General features: G+C 42.7%; 2 protein-coding genes across 3 annotated transcripts in view; both read left to right on the top strand.

Annotated features, from left to right (window-relative positions):
* KPNA2 (karyopherin subunit alpha 2) overlaps positions 1–23,522 on the top strand; it is a 140,903-nt gene that overhangs the window by 39,290 nt on the left and 78,091 nt on the right. The window lies entirely within an intron of this gene.
* Positions 1–23,522, top strand: part of BPTF (bromodomain PHD finger transcription factor) — a 152,200-nt gene that overhangs the window by 107,733 nt on the left and 20,945 nt on the right. The window contains exons 21-26 of one of the 2 annotated variants that reach the window (XM_050762382.1): positions 2,133–2,350; positions 6,747–6,969; positions 8,000–8,916; positions 10,303–10,385; positions 10,655–10,880; positions 19,392–19,726. In XM_050762382.1, coding sequence (XP_050618339.1) covers positions 2,133–2,350; positions 6,747–6,969; positions 8,000–8,916; positions 10,303–10,385; positions 10,655–10,880; positions 19,392–19,726 — 2,002 coding nt within the window. The remainder of the gene's footprint in view (positions 1–2,132; positions 2,351–6,746; positions 6,970–7,999; positions 8,917–10,302; positions 10,386–10,654; positions 10,881–19,391; positions 19,727–23,522) is intronic. The other variant, XM_050762383.1, reaches the window with a different exon arrangement.

Here is a 23,522-nt window from a genome sequence, read left to right as displayed (position 1 = left end):
TGGGCGCCTATAATCCCAGCTACTCAAGGTTGAGGCAGGGAGAATTGCTTGAGCCCTAGAGACAGAGGTTGCGGTGAGCCAAGATTGCACCAGGGGATCTGGAAGTAGTAACTTTTCATGTATTGTTTCTCAGACTGCAAGGCAAGGATCTAGCGCTGCGCTACAGGAGTTCTCAAAGCCCTTGGCCACACTATGTTATGTTGTCTTTCAGTTCATCTTGAATAAATGAATGAGAGTAACAAAGAAAAATTTAGAAGAAAGAGTAATGGAAAAGTTGTACAACCAGTTGTTAAAGCATGTTATAAGGTCACCAAAATGAGCATGATACCAAAGGAAGCAACACAAATAGTTACAGAGGCATTATATGTGAGAATTGGCTGCATGACAATGGTGTCATTTTGCATCAGTAAATGATGCTAGAATAATTGGTTTATAGTTTGGGGGGAAAATAGACTTCTGTGTTACAACATACACCATGACTAAGAACATTCTTGGGAGGATATATCTAATGAGAGAATACAAGAGAACTTTACAAGCAATAATTAAAGTCAAAATTTTTAAAAAGACTAGTCTATTTGACCGCATTTTTTAAAATTGCAAGTTTAGAAATAAAAAGGTAGATGGCAAAGTGGAAAAATTAGTATTTAAAAATATGTATTAAATAAGTAGGAAGAGAAATGGGCAGAGTGTGGAGAGAGAATTCACAAATGAAGAACAGTGACTTAAAACAGTTTTTAATGCCAGCCTGTAGTAATTGAGAAATTCAGACACTGTGATACATGATACTATTTGCAGTTGCCTGAATATTTTACTTTACTGGTGATATCAAGGGTTGGCAGGGTTCAGTGAAATAGGCATACAGACGTGGCGGTAGTATGAATTGGAATAACCTTTCAAAACTTCAACTTAGTACTATAATTCTACTGTGAACCCAGTAATATTTTTGGGGGGATTACTTAAAAGAAATAACCAGAAGCACCCAGAAATGTATAAGCAGGGATTTTACCATGGCGTTAGTTTAACAATAACAACAACAAAAAGGCATGGGGGAAGTATTCTAAATGTCAAAATAGGTTTCATTTTATACATGTGCAGTAACATGAAGTATCATTCAGCCATTAAGAGAAACACAAAGAAAGTATATGTGTATTCACAGATGGAACAAATGTAGCAAGTAAATATTAAAAACTTGAGAAATTTGATGTTTTTCAGTAGTTAGTAATGAGTCTGTAAATGTCAAATTAGCTACCAGAAAATTATTCTTAGCAACTGTTCTACATGGGGGAAAATTCCGCTTGCCTATTCTAGTTTCAGCAAGTTAAACTAAAAAGAGATTTATGGAAAACTGTAGAGCCATTCCAGTTCAACTTCATTCATTCAGTAGACATTTATTGAACAATTATTATGAAAGCATTATTTGGGCCAGGTGCGGTGGCTCACGCCTGTGATTCCAGCACTTTGGGAGGCCAAGGCAGGCGGATCACAAGATCAGGAGATCGAGACCATCCTGACTAACATGGTGAAACCCGTCTCTATTAAAACAAATACAAAAAATTAGCTGGGTTTGGTGGGACATGCTTGTAGTCCCAGCTACTCAGGAAACTGAGGCAGGAGAATCGCTTGAACCCAGGAGGCAGAGGTTGCAGTGAGCCGAGATCACGCCACTGCACTCTAGCCTGGGCAACAGAGCGAGACTCCATCTCAAAAAAAAAAAAAGCATAATTTGAGGACCCTGCCCTAGTATTGAGGATATAGTGGTCCTTGCCCTCCTGGTTCTCCCAAGCTGTCTGTCAAATAGCTGTAAGAGAAGCTTATTATAAATGCAATTGGCCCAGAATTTTCCAGATTCTTTATATTTTGTTTAAAATTCGTATGAATTTTTTAATTTAAATTAGCATCTTATTTTTAATATTATATTCCTAAGAAAAGGCAGCCTTATAAACAGTATATTTTATATATTCTCTTTTGTCTTCCCTATTGTCATTTTGGTTTTAGATTTATAGGAAGAATTTTAATAGCCCATGTTTTTTTGAAGATGGAAAAGAATACATTAATCTAAGGTGTTGAATTATTTCAATTCAAAATAATGCCAAAGATGTATAAGCCTTCATAATGTTTTGCTGTTTGTGTAGGTGCTCCTCAGCAAGTGATGACTCAAATCATCAGGGGACAGCCTGTCTCCACTGCAATCTCTGCCCCTAACACAGTTTCCTCAACACCTGGGCAGAAAAGCTTAACTTCAGCAACATCCACTTCAAATATACAGTCTTCAGCCTCACAACCCCCTCGCCCCCAACAAGGACAAGTGAAGCTCACCATGGCTCAACTCACTCAGTTAACACAGGGCCACGTAAGTAACATAACTCTATTTTAACTTTAGAGGTGATCTTCTTTATTCTTGCTCTAAGTTTAAAAACATGAACTTATTTTGATAAGTTTTTAAATGTGCTGATTTGAAGAAATGGCTACTTCCTGGAGTCAAACAGAAATACCTCTTAGACAGGGTATAATAAACCCCAACTACTAGAGTAATCCTTAGACAGTGAGCTATAACAGTGAGACAGATACCCTTTTAACCACCAAAATTGTATTCATTGGCTAATCTCCATGAGACAAATAAAATTTGGGTATATTAAGCTACTTCTTTACAAGACTTAGTATTGTTAGCAAGTCTTCTAATATTGATTAATAGATTGAATGCAGCTCCCATCAAAATCCCAAGAGGTTTCGTTTTTAGTGAAACTTCACAAGCTGATGCTAAAAGTTTATATGGAGGTACAAAGTATTAAGAATATACCTTTGGCCGGGCGCGGTGGCTCACGCCTGTAATCCCAGCACTTTGGGAGGCTGAGGCGGGCGGATCACAAGGTCAGGAGATCGAGACCACGGTGAAACCCCGTCTCTACTAAAAATACAAAAAATTAGCCGGGCGCGGTTGTGGGCGCCTGTAGTCCCAGCTACTCAGGAGGCTGAGGCAGGAGAATGGCGTGAACCCGGGAGGCGGAGCTTGCAGTGAGCCGAGATCGCGCCACTGCACTCCAGCCTGGGCGACAGAGCGAGACTCCGTCTCAAACAAAAAAAAAAAAAAAAAGAATATGCCTTTGAAGAACAGGATTATTTGCCCTATATGATAACCTGATATCAAAACTTAGTACAGGCTGGGCATGGTGGCTTGCGCCTGTAATCCCAGCACTTTGGGAGGTCAGGGCAGGTGGATTGCTTGAGGTCAGGAGTTCGAGACCAGCCTGACCAACGTGGTGAAACTCTGTCTCTATTAAAAATACAAACAAATTAGCTGGCCGTGGTGGCATGCACTTGTAATCCCAGCTACTCAGGAGGCTGAGGAAGGAGAATTGCTTGAACCTGGGAGGTAGAGGTTTTAGTGAGCTGAGATTGTGCCACTGCACTCCAGCCTGGGCGACAAAGCAAGACTTCATTTAAAAAAACAAAAACAAAAAACTTAGTATATAATATTTCACTAATTAATACAGCGAGTTACAGACATAAGGAGAGGCAGATAGACCAACAGAACAGTAGAGAGTGCAGAACATGAACCCCATGTATGTGGACACTTGTTATGTGACAAACGTGACATTGCAGATCATTGAGGATGAGATGACTTTTCAGTAAATGGTGCCGGGACAATTGAATATACATGGGAAACTATGAAATTGGACCATTATTACCTCACTCTACATAAGCTCAATTCCAGGAGGATGAAAGTCCTAACTGTGAAAGGTAAAACTATAATACCTTTAGAAGATAAGATAGAAGAATATCTTTATAGCTTTCCTAAACAGACAGAAAATGCTAACCATAAATGAAAATATTTATAAATTCAACTACTTTAAAAATAAAAATAAGAACTTCTGTTCATTAAACGCGCTGCAGAGAGAGTGAAGAAAATGAGAAAAGAACCAACCAAGGACTATTATATCTCCAGAATATATAAAGAATTACTACAAGTCAAGAAAGAAAAAAATCCAGATAGATCAGTAGAAAAAAAGACAAACAGGCCAGATGTGGTGGCTCACACCTATAATCCCAGCACTTTGGGAGGCCAAAGTTTTGGGAGGCCAAGGCAGGTGGATCACTTGAGGTCAGGAGTTTCAGACCAGCCTGGCCAACATGGGGAAGTCCCGTTTCTACTAAACATACAAAAATTAGTCGGGCCGGGCGCGGTGGCTCACGCCTGTAATCCCAGCACTTTGGGAGGCCGAGGCGGGCGGATCACAAGGTCAGGAGATCGAGACCACGGTGAAACCCCGTCTCTACTAAAAATACAAAAAATTAGCCGGGCGCGGTTGTGGGCGCCTGTAGTCCCAGCTACTCGGGAGGCTGAGGCAGGAGAATGGCGTGAACCCGGGAGGCGGAGCTTGCAGTGAGCCGAGATCGCGCCACTGCACTCCAGCCTGGGCGACAGAGCGAGACTCCGTCTCAAAAAAAAAAAAAAAAAAATTAGTCGGGTGCGGTGGTGTATGCCTGTAATCCCAGCTGCTTGGGAGGCTGAGGCAGGAGAATTGCTTGAACCCAGGAAGCGGAGGTTGCAGTGAGCCAAGATATACCACTGCAGTCCAGACTAGGCAACAGACTCCGTCTCAAAAATAAGAAAAAAGAAAAAAAAAAGGACAAACCAACATTATGAGGAAAGAAGAAATCTAAATGTCCCAAATTCCAAAAAACTGCTGAACTTAATAATGAGAGAAGTACATATTAAAACCATATGCTTAAGAGATTGGTACAAATTTAAATATCCAACAAAACCAAGAGTTAGCAAAGGCGTAGAGCAGAAGAAATTCTCATGCACAGCTGGTGGGCCTGTCAGTCAGTTAAGCCATTTTGGAAACCCCCCAGACATTGTCTGGTAAAGTTGAAGCTGTATATGCCCCAGGTCCCAGTATACCTTCTAGGTATATCCCTAGAGAAGTTCTTGGTCATGTGAGCACCAGAATACCTGGCATAAATATTCATAGCAGCATTGTTCATAAGAGTCAAAAACTAAGAACAACTCAGATGTCTATCAAAACCAGTTAGATAAGTAAATTGTAGTATATTCCTATAGCAATAAAAATGAATAGACTTCAACCACACAGAACTATGCAGATGATTCTCATAAATATATAATGGTAAGCTGAAGAAGCAAGTAGCTGCCAAAAAAATACATGTTATAATTTCATTTGTATAAGATTCAGAAATAGGCAAAAACTAAGCTATTTTGTGTAAGGATACAGGGCTGCTGCATTGCCTGCCTGGAGGGGACACCATTCCCATTGTATTCTTCGTGAATATTGCTCCTGAGTTTGTGAACCTCAGTGGCCCTGTATGTACCTAAGATATATCCCGAAGTAATAACGAAATAAAGCGTTATCATCAAAGTGAGGATAGTGCTTACCTCTAGGGGAGAGGGAGGGAATTGAGATCTGGGTGAGTCACATGGGGGCTTCTAGGACATTGGCAATGGTGACCACAGTCGTGGTTTTATAGATGTTTACTTCACAATTTTTAAATTGTACTTGGTATTTTGTGTATTTTGTGCATAAAAAACGTATTTTAGAAAAGCAAGAGTAAATAGGTTTTGAGGAACTCACACGTATATGGAACTTACCTAGTACATGGACTTTGTGCCATCAGTTTTGGTCATTGGGAGTTTAGGGGATGATTTTTACTTTTGCTTTCCAGTTCTCCACCATGTTCCTGGTATTCAAGGTTTCTAGTTTAATTAAAGTTCTAGACAGAAGAGACAGCGCCTAGAGAATTTTAAATTTCTAGACCCCGTTTTGGTAACTGCTCAGACCTTAGTGATCCTCCTTACTTGGTGTTTGCATTACATATCTAAAACCCTAAGCTTTTTACACTTTAGCACACACACACCCCACAGGTAATTTGGCACGTATTGAAAGACAGAATTCGGCCGGGCGCGGTGGCTCAAGCCTGTAATCCCAGCACTTTGGGAGGCCGAGACGGGCGGATCACGAGGTCAGGAGATCGAGACCATCCTGGCTAACACCGTGAAACCCCGACTCTACTAAAAATACAAAAAACTAGCCGGGCGAGGTGGCGGGCGCCTGTAGTCCCAGCTACTCCGGAGGCTGAGGCAGGAGAATGGCCTAAACCCGGGAGGCGGAGCTTGCAGTGAGCTGAGATCCGGCCACTGCACTCCAGCCCGGGCTACAGAGCAAGACTCCGTCTCAAAAAAAAAAAAAAAAAGACAGAATTCAGGAGATCTGGGTACCTCCTTTTATCTCACCTTTAAGTAGGGTGGGGTACTTAACCTTTCTAACCTGAGTTTCTTAGTTGGGAATCAGAATAATATTTTCTCTGCCTACCCCACAAAGTCACAAGTTCATTGTGAGAATCGAATGAGGCAGTATCTATGAAGATGCTTTTGAAATTGTAAAATATGAATATAAGATTATTTAAAATCAGAATTTTGTGGGGACCTTAGTCATTCAATACCTTTACTTTATAGATTGGGAAACTTGGATCTGGAGGAACAGTGTTGCTTGTGGGCAGATTACTGGCTGACCATTGGGGGAGCTTGAACTGGAATTCTGGATTGTTGATGTATTTCCTGCTAAGCAACATAAATATTCTTACTTTAGCTTATCTAAATTCCTGCTGGTGACATTCAAATATGCATTTTCATTATATTAAAAGATAATTACACATAAAAATGATTTAATAAAAATGATACACATACAGATTGATGCTTTGAACACTGTTTACATGTTGTGTTTTTTCCACAGGGTGGCAATCAAGGTTTGACAGTAGTAATTCAAGGACAAGGTCAAACTACTGGACAGTTGCAGTTGATACCTCAAGGGGTGACTGTACTCCCAGGCCCAGGCCAGCAGCTAATGCAAGCTGCAATGCCAAATGGTACTGTTCAGCGATTCCTCTTTACCCCATTGGCAACAACAGCCACCACAGCCAGCACCACCACCACCACTGTTTCCACGACAGCAGCAGGTAGAGCTGTGGGTTTATCAGAAATGTCGGATGTTACTACTACACGTTGCTGGGCTAACAGAGGCCAACAGGAGAACCAGTATTTACCTTTGGAAGGATATGCCTCAAGCCAGTGAGCTCAACAGTTGACATAGTCAGCCTCACAACATCTCGAAGCTTTTGTACCCTGTTCTTACAGACTCCCTGTTACCACCACCCTCTCCCTCCCATTAAAAAAGAGAGAGAGAAAAGGGGCAAAAATAATGGTTATCTTGGTAACTATGCCCACAATTCCTCCTTGCTAAGCCTTGTAGGTGCTGATTGAGTCATGGAGGTGATCTCAGGGAGGGTGGGTAAATCCAGTTCATGACTGAGATTGAGAGCGGGTCCAGAACCACTTTGTTGGCCTTCTGCTGCAAGTCATTGTAACTACCACTACATCATGGGAGAAAAGTGAGGCTTGACAGTTAGCCTGGGCCAGGTGACCCAGGTGATTTCCAGAGGCTGCAACTAACTTTGGAAACCAGCCCTCTAGAGTTAGGATAGTGTACAGGGGACAGCCAAGAAGCAGGGCCCAGGCTCCCCAGTTTCAGAGAGTCCTGCCCTAAGCATGTCCAAATGGAGCATTTCAAAGGCATAGACCTTCTATACCAAAATACAAAATTCTTAACTTTATTTACTTTATTTATTTTTTTGAGACAGGGTCTTGCTCTGTCACCCAGGCTGAAGTGAAGTAGCACCATTACTGCTTACTGCAGCCTTGACCTCCTGGACTCAAGCAATCCTCCCACCTCAGCCTCCCGGGTAGCTTGGACCATAGGCATGCTCCACCATGCCCAGATAATTTTTATTTTTTTTTTGATTTTGTGTAGAGACGGGGTCTCACTGTGTTGCTCAAGCGATCCTCCCACCTCAGCTTCCCAAAGTGCGCAGGTGTGAGCCACTACGCCTAGCCAGAATTCTCAACTTTGGAAAATTTCCTTCAGATTCTTCTTTAACCACAGTCTTATGTTCTAGAGTAATATAAATGGTTCATCTTTCCTTTTCACAGGTACAGGTGAACAAAGACAGAGTAAACTGTCACCCCAGACGCAGGTACATCAAGACAAAACCCTGCCAGCAGCTCAGTCGTCAAGTGTGGGTCCGGCAGAAGCCCAGCCACAGACTGCTCAGCCTTCAGCTCAGCCCCAGCCCCAAACCCAGCCCCAGTCCCCAGCTCAGCCTGAAGTTCAGACTCAGCCTGAAGTTCAGACGCAAACAACTGTTTCATCCCATGTCCCTTCTGAAGCACAACCCACCCAAGCACAGTCATCCAAACCCCAAGTCGCAGCACAGTCTCAGCCTCAAAGTAATGTCCAAGGACAGTCTCCTGTTCGTGTCCAAAGTCCATCACAGGCTCGAATACGTCCATCAACTCCATCCCAACTGTCTCCTGGACAACAATCCCAGGTTCAGACTACAACCTCACAACCGATTCCAATTCAACCACATACATCTCTTCAGATACCTTCCCAAGGCCAGCCACAATCACAACCCCAGGTACAGTCTTCAACTCAAACTCTTTCATCAGGACAAACTTTAAATCAAGTTACTGTTTCATCCCCATCCCGTCCTCAGCTACAAATACAGCAGCCACAGCCCCAAGTCATTGCTGTGCCTCAGCTGCAACAACAAGTCCAGGTTCTCTCTCAGATCCAGTCACAGGTTGTGGCTCAGATACAGGCTCAGCAAAGTGGTGTGCCCCAGCAAATCAAACTGCAGTTACCTATCCAAATTCAGCAAAGCAATGCTGTGCAGACTCACCAGATTCAGAATGTGGTTACAGTGCAGGCAGCCAGTGTGCAAGAGCAGTTGCAAAGGGTTCAGCAACTCAGGGATCAGCAGCAAAAGAAGAAACAGCAACAGATAGAAATTAAGCGTGAACACACCCTCCAAGCTTCTAATCAAAGTGAAATCATTCAGAAACAGGTAAAGTTATTAAGTAAAAGCAGCATGTTCAGTAGCTTGAATTATTGTGCTGTGCAGTAGACTTAGTGTTTGGTTGTGTTAGGTTTCCTAAATGAGACAAAGTCATTAATGTTTAAATTTAGAAGAAACACTGAATTGACCAAAAAAAATATTGAATGACTACTGTGGTGTGGAACTCTTCATTAGATACATATAATATGTAGTCAGTGCTTATTAGGAATGACTTCTATTTTGGGAGGACTAAGATGGGAAGAATGGAGTTATGAGCTTTAATGATTACTATAAAACTTGAGGGTTTAACCTAAGTTTTAAAGTCACTTTGGACATTATAGCAATTCCTTTAAAGTTATTCAAAGCTGTCATTCTTTAGTTTGCATGTAGACTATGCAAATTATAGACAGATTAAACTCATTTGTATTTCTAGCCACACCTTCGTAAAAAAGTTTTTAAAAACATTATTTCATAGCTTAAATAGAAAGTGGCATCATTCAGCAACATCTTGCAATGGCACATTAGTGAAAGAAAGCAATTTAGGTGAGTTAGAATTAGTCTACTAAAGTGAAGTCATACATATAACATCCGATAACATTACTGGCAAAAACCATGTTTTCATCTACCTATAGCTTGCTTCGCTCAGTACTAGGCAGGAGTTTGAGTGTGGATTTTAAGTGTTACCAAGTCGTGAGACCTTCATTCAGTTCCTAGGTCTCCCATTCACAGTCCGTGAAACTCATTTATCCCTCCTTGGCTATAGCCTCTTAAAACTCTTCTCTTTCCAGCCACATGAGATTATTGCAATGATTAAATGAGGTCATAAACGTAGAAGCACTTTCTAAACAGCGAAGTTATTTTAAAGATGTAGTATTCTTATGAAAATGATGGTTATATGTATTATATTTAAATGTATTATTACCCAGCTTTACTGGATATGTATAAACTGAGAATTACTACACTGTCTGTCTATCTCCTAATCTTTATATAGGGGAGACAAGGGACAGCTTTTTAAAATTCATTCCTGGGAAGAAAGCATAATGTTAAAAATACGGCCTTTGGAGAAGAATAGCCAGGTTAAAATTTCAGCTGTATTACTTATTGTTTCTCAAACAAGGTGGTTAATTTCTTTATGTCTCAGTATCTTGTTTATAAAATTATTGCTATGGTTCAGTGTTGTTATAAGGAATAAACGAGGTAATGTCAAGTGCTTAGCCTAGCAGTCCCCATTAGGTGGTAAGCACCCAGGCCATCTAGTAGCTGCTAATTTTATTTATGAATTCTTACAGTTTCTTTAAAAAAATACGTATGTGCTCAGATTTCTACTGTTGTTATCTGTGTACTAACCTGTGGTCATTATAAAATATGCGCTTTTGGATTTATTCTGTCCTGAAGGTGGTGATGAAGCATAATGCTGTAATAGAACATTTAAAACAGAAAAAGAGCATGACTCCAGCTGAAAGAGAAGAGAATCAAAGGTAGGGGAGATGCAGGGTCTTGTCTGTCCGTCTCTTCTCTTTATCGTGCACATGCACAGTGTTCTGAGTTTATACTTGTTTATCTTGATTGAAGTTTATTAAATGAGAACACTTGGCACTAATAATTGCTCATAACTGGTTTGAACCACTCTTGAAATTTTCCAGTCACAGAAAGTTTGTGTCTCATCTGTAGAGGCATAGAAGAGTCATGTCTTAAGCCTTTCATAATAAAACGCGCAGCATTACATAGGTTGTGTATTTTTCTCTAGAATGATTGTCTGTAACCAGGTGATGAAGTATATTTTGGATAAGATAGATAAAGAAGAAAAACAGGCAGCAAAAAAACGGAAGCGTGAAGAGAGTGTGGAGCAGAAACGTAGCAAGCAGAATGCCACTAAGCTGTCAGCTCTGCTCTTCAAGCACAAAGAGCAGCTCCGAGCCGAGATCCTGAAGAAGAGAGCACTCCTGGACAAGGATCTTCAAATTGAAGTGCAGGTAAGAGGGCATGCCCTTTTCTTCTGTGTCCAGTGTTTAGCATCTAAGGTTCTGCTTTTTTCCCTTGCCTTTTTAATAAAGCTTCAAATTTCAGTATGTTTTCTGGAATTTACCTCTGTGTACGTAGAGTAAAAAGCAGTGTGACGTGTGTGTCTTATGAAACAAGTCAGAGCTTTTATAACTAAATGTATCGTTATATTGTGTTCTCCATACTAGCGACTCTGAGAGGTGAGCTTGTTGATTGAAATGTTGTAGAACTCTGAGAGCAGTTTTTCAAGTCTATGACATAGTCTGGCCAAAAGTTAATTAGGAGCAGAGCTTCATGAGAAAGGTACGGAGACGGTGAAGTAACGTTGAAAGAATGAAAAATAACATGAGTCCATTAAATAAGACAAATTCCACCAGGATGAGGTGGCTCGCTCCTATACTCCCAGTACTTGGGGAGGCCAAGACAGGCAGATCACTTGAGCCCAGAAGTTCGAGACCAGCCTGGCCAACATGGCAAGCCCTCGTCTCTACAAAACATGAAAAAGTTAGCCAGATGTGGTGGCACACAGCTGTGGTCCCAGCTTCTCAGGAGGCTGAGGCAGGAGGATCACTTGAGCCTGGCAGGGTTGAAGCTGCAGTCAGCCCTGATGGCACCACTGCACTGCAGCCTGGGCAACAGAGCAAAACCCTGTCTCATAAACAAAGAAAAAAGAAAAATTTCTTCTTTGACTTGTAAATGATTCTGTAGGTATTGCTAACCTGCCTTCGAGAGGAATTTATTAAAAAATGAAAGTAGACTGGCTGTGGTGGCTCATACCTGTAATCCCAACACTTTGGGAAGCCGAAGTAGACAGATTGTTTGAGCCCAGGAGTTCAAGATCAGCCTAGGCAACATGGTGAAACCCTGTCTCTACAAAAAACACAAAATTAACCAAGCATGATGGCGTACACCTATGGTCCCAGCTACTTGGGAGGCTAATGTAGGATGATCACTTGAACCCAGAAGGCAGAGGTTGCAGTGAACCTTGATCACACCACTGCACTCCAGCCTGGGGAACAGAGTGAGACTCTGTCTCAAAAAAAAAAAAGTAGGGCCGGGTATAGTGGCTTACGCCTGTAATCCCAGCACTTTGGGAAGCTGAGACGGGCGGATCACAAGGTCAGGAGTTTGAGACTAGCCAGACCAATGTGGTGAAACCCTGTCTCTACTAAAAATACAAAAATTAGCTGGGCATGGTGGCAGGCACCTGTAATCCCAGCTACTTGAGATGCTGAGGCAGGAGAATAGTTTGAACCCAGGAGGTGGAGGTTGCAGTGAGCTGAGATTGTGCCACTGCACTCCAGCCTGGACAACAGAGTGAGACTTCGTCTCAAAAAAAAAAAAGTAGACATCTATTTATGCACATATATATATAACTTATACATAATTACACAGCTTTTTAGAAGAGAAGTAGGCTATCAAACATTTCAAGGCCGGGCGCAGTGGCTCATGCCTGTAATCCCAGCACTTTGGGTGGCCAAGGCAGGTGGATCACCTGAGGTCAGTTCAAGACCAGCCTGGCTAAGATGGTGAAACTCCGTCTCTACTAAAAACAAAAATTAGCCGGGCGTGGTGGCTGGTGCCTGTAATCCCAGCTAGTCAGGAGTCTGAGGCACGGAGAATTGCTTGAACCAGGAAGGTAGAGGTTGCAGTGAGCCAAGATTGCGCCACTGCCCTCCAACCTGGGCAACAGAACGAGACGCCGTCTCAAAAAAAAAAAAAAAAAATCATAACATGTCCTAAACTTTTTAAGAAGGTGAGAAATAGGCCAGGCACAACAGCTCATGCCTGTAATCCCAGCACTTTGGGAGGCCGAGGTGGGCAGATCACTTGAGCTCAGGTGAAGGCTGCAGTGATTCAAAATCATGCCATTGCCCTCCAGCTTGGGCGATAGAGCGAGACTGTCCCCCGCCCCCCAAAAAAAGGTGAGAAATAGTAAGAAAATATTAACCAGACTAATATTACCTAACTGTGAAACATTAGAGATCTTCCAGTTAAAGTCAGAATCCTCAATGATGCCAACAATCGACATTATTATTTAGCATTTCTGGAAGTTCTGGCAAATGTGTTAAGCCAAGAAAAAGGAAAAAAGACAAAAAATTGAGGAAAGAAGACAACGTTGTTTTCATGTGCGATATGATTATTACATCAAAACCCCAAGAAAATAGTGATTACAATTTATAATTCAAGGCTGGGCATGGTGACCCCACCTGTAAATCCCAGCACTTTGGGAGGCCGAGGCAAGCGGATCATTTGAGGTCAGGAGTTCAAGACCATCCTGACCAACATGGTGAAACCCCATCTCTACTAAAAATACAAAAAAAGGCTGGGCACAGTGGCTCAATCCTGTAATCCCAGCACTTTGGGAGGCTGAGGTAGGCGGTTCACCTGTGGTCAGGAGTTTGAGACCAGCCTGACCAACATGGAGAAACCCTGTCTCTACTGAAAATACAAAAAATTAGCTGGGTGTGGCCTGTAATCCCAGCTACTCAGGAGGCTGAGGCAGGAGAATCGCTTGAACCCGGGAGGCGGAGGTTGCGGTGAGCTGAGATCGCACCGTTGCGTTATAACGTGGGCAACAAGAGCGAAACTCTTGTCTCAAAAAAAAAACAAAAAAATTCAAAAAAGTAAGCCGGGCATGGTAGCAGGTGCCTGTAGTCCCAGCTACTCGGGAGGCTGCGGCAGGAGAATTGCTTGAACCCGAGAGGCAGAGGTTGCAGTGAGCTGAGATCACGCCACTGCACTCCAGCCTGGGTGACAGAGTGAGACTAGCTCTCAAAAAAAAAAAAATTTTTTTTTTTTTTTTTTTTTTTTTTTTTTGAGACGGAGTCTCAGTCACCCAGGCTGGAAAAGTTTTTTGCAAGCTCCGCCTTCCGGGTTCCCGCCATTCTCCTGCCTCAGCCTCCCGAGTAGCTGGGACTACAGGCGCCCGCCACCTCACCCAGCTAGTTTTTTTGTATTTTTTAGTAGAGACGGGGTTTCACCATGTTAGCCAGGATGGTCTCGATCTCGTGACCTTGTGATCCGCCTGTCTCGGCCTCCCAAAGTGCAGGGATTACAGGCTTGAGCCACTGCACCTGGCCAAAAAAAAAATTTAGTAACATAGTCAGTTACAAGATAAACATTGAACCTGCCTCCCAGGTTCAAGTGATTCTCCTTCCTCAGCCTCCCAAGTTGCTGAGATTACAGATGTGTGCCACCACGCCTGGCTAATTTTTTGTATTTTAATAGAGACAGTGTTTCACCATGTTGGTCAGGCTGGTCTCGAACTCGTGACCTCAAGTAATCCACCCACCTCAGTCTCCCAGAGTGCTGGGATTACAGGCATGAGCCACTGTGCCCGGCCTCAATTTGGGTTTTTATGGAAGCTTCATTATATAGTCATTAATGATTACATCATTGACCATTGGTGGTCAGCTTGACCTTCAGCCTCTCTCTTAGAGGTTGGGAGGTGGCACTGAAAGCCCTGACAATCAGCCCCAATCCTGAGGCTCTCTAGGAGCCTCCAGCTGTCATTCAATCATTAGCATTAAAAAAATCTTATTTTGCAGATTCTGAGGGTTTTAGGAATTGTATGCCGGGAAACAGGGAGGAAGATTAAATATGTATTTCACAGTATCACAGGACCACAAAGAGGAGATTGGTCATCAGTGTTTCTCAACAGAAACACTTTGGCCTTTTGGACAAGCCAGTTTACACACTGTAGGAAGAAGTTTAGCATCATTTAAGGTGTGCCCACACACTATTTCCTTTCCACATTCTACACGAAGTGGGAAAATAGTTGTAGTTTATATCCTTTATATATAAATTGGTCAGTTGCCCTTCGAAGCCAACAAATAAAAATGATGTCTAAGGCCAGGCGTGGTGGCTCACGCCTGTAATCCCAGCACTTTGGGAGGCTGAGGTGGGCAAATCAACTGAGGTCAGGAGTTCGAGACCAGCCTGGCCAACATGGCGAAACCCTGTCTACTAAAAGTACAAACATTAGCTGGGCATGGGGGCGGGCGCCTGTAATCCCAGCTACTGAGGAGGCTGAGGCAGGAGAATCACTTGAATCCGGGAGGTGGAGGTCGCAGTGAGCCAAGATCGCACCACTGCACTCCAGCCTGGGCAACAAGAGTGAGAGGCTCTGTCTAAAAATATATATATGTGTGTGTGTGTGTGTGTGTGTGTGTGTGTGTATGTTTGTATGAGGCAGGAGAATTGGCCTGAGCCTCCTGTTTTTGTCAAATTGTTCTCTTTTATTTATTTATTTATTTTTGAAATGGAGTCTTGCTCTGTCACCCAGGCTGGAGTGCAGTGGCACGATCTCGGCTCCTGCACCCTCCTCCTCCCGGGTTCCAGCAATTCTCCTGCCTCAGCCTCCCAGGTTGCTGGGATTACAGGTGCCCACCACCACACTTGGCTAATTTTTTTTTTTTTTTTTTTTTAATTTTTAGAGATGGGGTTTCGCCATGTTGGCCAGCCTGGTTTCGAACCCCTGACCTCAGGTGATCCGCCCATCTCAGCCTCCCAAAGTGATGGGATTATAGGTGTGAGCCACCATGCCCGGCCCATCAAATTGTTCTATAATTTCTCTCTTTTTTTTTTTTTAGACGGAATTTCATTCTTATGTGTGTTATTAGTAGAGATGGGGTTTCACCATGTTTGCCAGGCTAGTCTTGAACTCCTGACCTCAGGTGATCCACCCACCTCAGCCTCCCAAAGTGTTGGGATTACAGGTGTTAGCCACCGTGTCCGGCTCTATAATTTTGTTTGGAGTGAATTCAGATTAGACTATTGATTTTACTGCTCTTTTTTCTTTTTTCTTTTGAGAAGCAGGGCTTTGTTCTGTTGCCCAGGCTGGAGTGCAGCGGTGCAGTCACGGCCCACCGCAGCCTCCACCTACCCAGATCATTCAGTCCTTCTGCCTCAGCCTCCCAGGTAGCTGGGACTACAGGTGTGTGCCATGCCACCATGTCTGGCTAATTTTGGGGTGTTTTTGTTGTTGTTATTGTTGTTGCTTTTAGAGACAAGGTTTTGCCATGTTGCCCAGGCTGGTCTCAAACTCTTGGGCTCAAGCCAGTGATCTTCCTGCCTTGACCTCCCAAAGTGCTGGGAATACAGTCATAAGCCACTGTACTTGGCCCTGGTTGTCTTTTTTTCATATTACATATTTTCATTTTCAAATATTTAAGTTTTGTAAGCTTATTTTGAGCGAGAGGAGTTTGGTTTTTTTTTTCTGTTGTGAAGCCCAGTGTAGCCCAGTCAACCCTTAACTTCCAACAGGGAGCCAGCTCTTATCACTGCCTCACGCACAGCATGTTAGTCTCCCTTACCCCCCAAGAACCTCTTACTGTTAGTGTTCGGTCACCACTTCCTAGTTCTGACTCTGGAGCCTAGCAGGCCTACTGTTTTAGTCCTGCTCACAGTTTTGTGTCTCTATTCCGTTGAGATTTTTGTAACTTATTTAAGCATGGCTATGTCTTCTCAATTTCTCTTTTTTGTATTTTACGCTCACTTGTATGTTCTTGAAGGGAGAGGGAGGATCAAAGTGTGTGCTCACTATACTATCTTAGTTTTCCCAAAATCCATCCCATGATGTTATAAACATATGAACTAGGAAATGAAACTCAAGATTTTGTTTCCAACCTAGGAAGAAGTTCAGTCTCTCTCTATAAATAGAGAAGGGCTGTTGAATAATTTGTCACACTGCTTCTCTTTTGACTTTATAAGACTAGATAGTCTATAGAGAGAGAAACAAATTCATTAAACCAGGGCTCTTCGTTTATTTGGTAAAATATTTGTGATATGTTTAAAAGCTTCGGCCGGGCGCAGTGGCTAATGCCTGTAATCCCAGCACTTTGGGAGGCTGAGGCGGGTGGATCACGAGGTCAGGAGATCGAGACCATCCTGGCTAACATAGTGAAACCCCGTCTCTACTAAAAAAAATACAAAAAATTAGCCGGGCATGGTGGCGGGCACCTGTAGTCCCAGCTACTCGGGAGGCTGAGGCAGGAGAATGGCGTGAACCCAGGAGGCGGAGCTTGCAGTGAGCTGAGATCACACCACTGCACTCCAGCCTGGTCGACAAAGCGAGACTCCATCTCAAAAGAATTTAAAAAAAAAAAAAAAAAGGCCGGGCGCGGTGGCTCAAGCCTGTAATCCCAGCACTTTGAGAGGCCGAGACGGGCGGATCACGACGTCAGGAGATCGAGACCATCCTGGCTAACACGGTGAAACCCCATCTCTACTAAAAAATACCAAAAACTAGCCGGGCAAAGTGGCGGGCGCCTGTAGTCCCAGCTACTTAGGAGGCTGAGGCAGGAGAATGGCGTGAACCCGGGAGGCGGAGCTTGCAGTGAGCTGAGATCCGGCCACTGCACTCCAGCCTGGGCGACAGAGCATGACTCCGTCTCAAAATAAATAAATAAATAAATAAATTAAAAAAAAAAAAAAAATTTTAAGTCAGATTTTAAGAAATATTTTTATGGCCAGGTGCAAGTGGCTCATACCTGTCATCCCAGCACTTTGGGAGGCAAGGCAGGCAGATCACTTGCGCTCAGGAGTTACCTGGACAACACAGCAAGACACTATCTCCTCAAAAAAATTAGCTGGGCATGGTGGTGAGCACCTGTAGCTACTTGAAGGGGTTGAGGTGGGAGGATCACTTGAGCCTGGCAGGTCAAGGCTACAGCAAGCCATGTTTGTGTCACTGCGGTCCAGGCAGGGTGACAAAGTGAGACACTGTCTCCAAATAAGAAATACTGTTGGTCATAGCTATGATTTCTTTACGCCAAGTGTGTTTGTGGATGCCAATCACAATGGGTTTGTTCATAGGGTAATAAAGTTTGCTTTGATCATTTCCAAGAGTAAGTTGTACTCTAGCAGAAGAAGTGTGCTTTAAAAGTATGGCAAAATGCGTATCGAGAAAATAGTATGTTGACCAGACACAGAGGCTCACGCCTATGATCCCAGCACTTTGGAAGGCAGAGGGTGGGTCACTTGAGGTCAAAAGTTGGAGACCAGCCTGGCCAACATGATGAAACCCCGTCTCTACCAAAAGTACAAAAATTAGCTGAGTTTGGTGGCACGTGCCTGTGGTCCTAGGTACTTGGGAGGCAGAGGTGGGAGGATCACTTGAGCTTGGGAGGTGAAGGGCACAGTGAGCCGAGACTGTGCCACTACACTCTAACCCGGGTGACAGAGTGAGACCCAGTCTCAAAAAGAAAAAACAGAATACAGTAAAGAAGCCGGCCAAAACCAAGATGGTGACGAAAGTGACCTCTGGTTGTCCTCACTGCTCATTAAAACTAAAAAAAAAAAAATATATATATATATGAAGGGGCCAGACAGTGTGGCTCATGCCTGTAATCCCAGGACTTTGGGAGTTCAAGGAGGGTAGATTGCCTAAGGTCAGGAGTTCGATACCAGGCTGGCCAACATAGTGAAACTCTGTCTCTACTAAAAATAAAAAATATTAGCTGGGTGTGGTGGCAGGTGCCTGTAATCCTAGCTAGTTGGGAGGCTGAGGCAGGAGAATCGCTTGAACCTGGGAGGCAGAGGTTGGAGTGATTGATGCCACTGCACTCCAGCCTAGAGCAAAACTCCGTCTCAGGAAAAAAAAAAAAAAAAAAAAGAGACCGGGTGCAGTGGCTCACACCTGTAATTTCCAGCACTTTGGGAGGTCGAGGCAGGTGGATCACCTGAGGTCAGGAGTTTGAGACCAGCCTGGCCAACATGGCGAAACCCTGTTTCTACTAAAAATACAAAAAAATTAGCTGGTTGTGGTGGCACACGCCTGTAATCCCAGCTGCTCAGGAGGCTGAGGCGGGAGAATCACTTGAACCCAGGAGGCATAAGTTGCAGTGAGCGGAGATTGCGCCATTGATGAGAGCGAAACTCTGTCTCTAAAAGCATACATATGAAAAGAAAGTATCTTTTAAAAAAAGAAAATAGTGTGTTATGTTGCCCAACTCTCCCTGCAGTCTGAAATTCTAGACATAGGAGCATCATAATAAACAAGGCAAATCTGCCTCTTTTCTGCTTTCTGCTGGTCAGACCACATTTTGAGTCTCAAGGCCAGTTCATGTCCACTCTCACTGTAAGGACAGAGAGCAAGAGCAACTAGAAGAAAGCAGCCAGCAGGTGAGGATGCTTGCAGTCGCCTTCTGAGCAACCACAGAAAGAGCCCAGATGGGACAGGGGCAAGCCAGGAGGGACGCTCTTCCTAGCCACTTGGCTCATCTTTCAGTCAACTCTCCTTTGAAGATAACTAGCATCTTTCTAGTTGTTCTTACATAGTCTTCATTTTCTGTTTCTACTTGTCTTGAGTTGGGTTTAAGATACAAGAAAACTCTTGTTTGCAACTAACTAAAATTCTCTCACATTAGACTGAACTGTGGAGCTACTTCGACAAGAGTGGGTAATGTACCATCTTCTGGCCAGATCACACATTTACATGACTCTAATGATAGTCTTGTATTGTCTTTAATTGACAACAGGAAGAGCTGAAGAGAGACCTGAAAATTAAGAAAGAAAAAGACCTGATGCAGGTGGCTCAGTCCACAGCAGTAGCTGTACCCTGCCCCCCAGTGACGGCAGCTCCTCCAGCCCCTCCAGCCCCTCCACCTTCACCTCCCCCTCCACCTGCTGTGCAACACACAGGCCTCCTGTCCACGCCCACCTTCCCTGCAGCTTCCCAGAAGAGGAAGCGGGAAGAGGAAAAAGACTCAAGCTCAAAGTCCAAGAAAAAGAAAATGATCTCTACTACCTCAAAGGAAACTAAGAAGGACACAAAGCTTTACTGTATCTGTAAAACGCCTTATGATGAATCTAAGTGAGTAGATCTTTTTGAGCTCTAGTTTTTTGTCTTGAAAGTTTAGCTATAAAATTGAGTTTTGAAGAAAATGAATATTTTGGGAATGATATAAATGAAAATATTAAATTTAAGAGTAATGTTTCATCCATGGTCTTGCATGTGATATTCTTACCATTGACGCTAGTAAAGTAAAATTTGCTATTTCACGTGTTTGTGATTGTCCTTTGTTATATTCTTTTCTGTCAAAAACAAGCTTTCTGTTGCTCCTTTGCTTTCTCCTCTTCCCTCTGAATTAACTCCAAATCAACGAGTAATTGATGTCTGGAGAAGGACGTGTATTACTGTTGCCCAAAATGGAGAGCATCCTTTCTGGGATCTGTTCAAAGCCCTGTAAATACATGAAATCCTGGAAACCATTTGAACATCAATGGTCAGAGGTTTTGAATTTGAGTGGTTTGGTTTCTTAATTGTTTTATTTTAGGCAGTTGTTTTTTGTATTAAAATACTGCAACTCATATTTTTGTCAGAGTTTCCACTTTCTTATCAGAGACAAAAGCCAGAAAAATACAAAAAGTGTTCCATTCCTCAAGTATAACGTCCAACAATTTGGCAGCTGGAAGCTGTTTTTGACAGTTGTGACTTGTATTTGGTGATACAAACAAGATTATAGAGGCACTAAACCATAAATGTAGTTTCATTTTTGGGTCATTAATATCATTTTACAAAATATTTAACTTCTACTTTGAACATTAAAGTGTAGTCCAGCTTTTTAAAGCCACAGTTAACCACCATACTTTTTACAGGACCAAAAAGTTTGATTGTGCTTTAAAAAATGATCATTTAGAATCAATTAATTAGAATTAGGAATGCTTAATGCCTGCCTTAAGTGGATACCTAATTGATTCCTGAAATAAAATTGTGGTCCCTTTAATGATGTTCAGGTTGCAACATGGAAGCTGCTTTGGTGGCGCTGTCTAAATGATCATCTGTTTGCAAATGCCAAATGAAAACTCTTTGTTGGCAGATTGAGCTGTGTGCTGAATTAAACACAAATCAATTTAGGCATCTTTGCTTTTCATTATCTTACCTCATTGGAAATTATACATAATGTAAACAGTAGAACCTGATTCACTGATTTTTTTTCCTTAGTTTAATACAAGTGTGCCTCACTTTAAGCACAATATACTAAATGATTTCTGAAACAGAAGTTTCCTTACTTTTTCAGTTAAAAAGATTTGCTTACAGAACTTCTTTAAATAACAAGACTTCTTTGGCCTGTTTAGAGTATTCAGATCACAGAAATTATGTCACACACAACTTCTTTGAAATACCTACATTGCATAAAATGAGGCACACAGATACATGTGCCCATTCCATCGAGATTGCCTCATTATTTTGTGTTATTTTATATTTTTCATTTTGTCATTATTAACACTTTAGTATACCAGGTTCATTCACTCCCTATTTTAGTTGGGATGAGTTAGTGTTTCTAAGGAGTGTTTCGTAATCTCTTGTCCCAAACTAGGCTGGTTTGGGAATCCAGTGAGAATGACTGAAAACTGAAATTCAAGTCCTGAACATCCTTCCAGAACACAGCCTATCACTCTGTGGAGATAACACACAAAGTATCTCAGGAGGACCCCCACCTGTGGAAGTGAAAATCATGTGAGAGTCATAGTTCAAAAGAAAAAAGTGCTGGGCACTGTGGCTCGTGCCTGTAATCTCAGCACTTTGGGAGGCCGAGGCAGGAGGATCACTTGAGCCCAGGTATTTGAGACCGGTCTGGGCAACATAGGGAGACCCTGTCTGTACAAAAAAATTGGCCAGGCGTGGTGGCTCACGCCTGTAATCCCAGCACTTTGGGAGGCCGAGGTGGATGGATCAGCTGAGGTCAGGAGTTCGAGACCAGCCTGGCCAACATGGCGAAACCCCGTCTCTGCTAAAAATGTAAAAATTAGCCAGATGTGGTGGCACACACCTGTAATCCCAGCTACTCGGGAGGCCGAGTCAGGAGAATCGCTTGAACCTGAGAGACTGAGGTTGCAGTGAGCCAAGATCATGCCACTGCACTCCAGCCTGGGAGACAGAGCAAGGCTCCGTCAAAAAAAAAAAAAAAAAAAAAGCCAGGCCTGGTGGCGCATGCTTGTAGTCCCAGCTACTCGGGAGGCTGAGGTGGGAGGATCACATAAGCCTGGGAGGTCCAGGCTGCAGGGGGGCCGTGATCCTGTCCCTGCTCTGCAGCCTGGGCTATACAGTGAGACAAAAGAGAAAAAAAAGTTAGTGGTAACAGGATAAACTACATAACCATATATTATTCCTTCACATTCATGAAGCAGGTCAAGTTGAAGCTTGAGGACGACTTCCATTCCTCTAGGTGAGGCATTCCTCAAGAAATGCCTTGGTAGAACTAAGAGTGCCAATGGTATCAGCAAGGCCAGTCTGGTTCCCTGTGATTCATGGTAATTCTCACTATGACTTTGACATGGTGTTCCTACACAGTGCCTATCAACACTTGTAGACACACTATATAAGCGTTTGTTACATTTACTTTTCCTTTTGTCATTAGGTAGTTTATTACAGAGGCCACTCTGCACTCCACAATCACACACTTATACAGCTCCGCCTTGCCAAGCAGTGTAGACCCTCACAGGTTTCGGATAACTATCCTTGCATCGTTCTCCACACCTTGTCCCCGGTGCTGAACTGAAGCAGCTCCTTCCATGTTCCCTGCTCGTTAATTAGCCAGGCCACTGTCCACATTGTCACAAACATTACATTAACAGGAAAACTGGCCCATGCCATATTCCATTATGAGAGATTATTTTTAATTCGATTAAATTCCAGTGTTTATTCAGAAAACCTGGTAGAGATTGAATTGCTCTATGTACCTTTCTTAGTTTTCTTCTTCATCTCATATTTTGACCATTTATCTTCTACACCTGGCTGACCTGCATGTTCCTTGTAGTGTAACTTCTACTTGGTGTTTGCGCTTTGCTTTGTTCTCAAATTTAAATTGTGAGATACATTTTCAAACCTATCTAAGAAATAGCCCTGATATTGAAATGGCTTCTGTGGAATAGGTTTGACAGATGTAAGTCTTTGATTCTTTGGCTTTGGTTTTTGTGCCTGTTACAGTTTTACACACATTCATTCAGAGGAAGACATTACCATCAATGTGTTGTTTCTTTTTTCAAATTCCAGTATGTTTTTAAAGACCCATATTTCACTAAGCAGTGTACTTGTTGAAACCGATGTGAGTGACTTTATGTGTCCACACGTGATAGAGCATCAGATACTGGAGTTTGCCAGGGGTAGAATGGTTGGATTCAGGAATGTTTAGCTGACTCATAAGCAGGAAGTTATCCTGTAAAAAAGTGAAGCAAGGCAGGGAAGACAGATTTAAGTACCATTGCAGCTCAAAATGACAATTACATTGTCATTTTCATTGTGAATACTTTTAGGTTCTATATTGGCTGTGATCTTTGTACTAACTGGTATCATGGAGAATGTGTTGGCATCACAGAAAAGGAGGCTAAGAAAATGGATGTGTACATCTGTAATGATTGTAAACGGGCACAAGAGGGCAGCAGTGAGGAATTGTACTGTATCTGCAGAACACCTTATGATGAGTCACAGTGAGTTCTGATAAGAGCATCATATTTAATAATTTAGGAAGCCAAATTGCTCTGACTGGTTACTTATTTATTTTAAAATAAAAAGCAGATTTTTTTTCTACATTTATTATACACTTACATTACAAATTCCTTTTCATTTTTCTCTTTTTCCCTTTTTACCTACCTTTCAAATTTTATCT

The sequence above is a fragment of the Macaca thibetana genome, chromosome 16 (assembly GCF_024542745.1).
Source record: "Macaca thibetana thibetana isolate TM-01 chromosome 16, ASM2454274v1, whole genome shotgun sequence".
NCBI lineage: Eukaryota > Metazoa > Chordata > Mammalia > Primates > Cercopithecidae > Macaca > Macaca thibetana.
The sequence above is the reverse complement of the archived record's forward strand: the minus strand, read 5'-3'. Positions and strand labels throughout refer to the sequence as shown.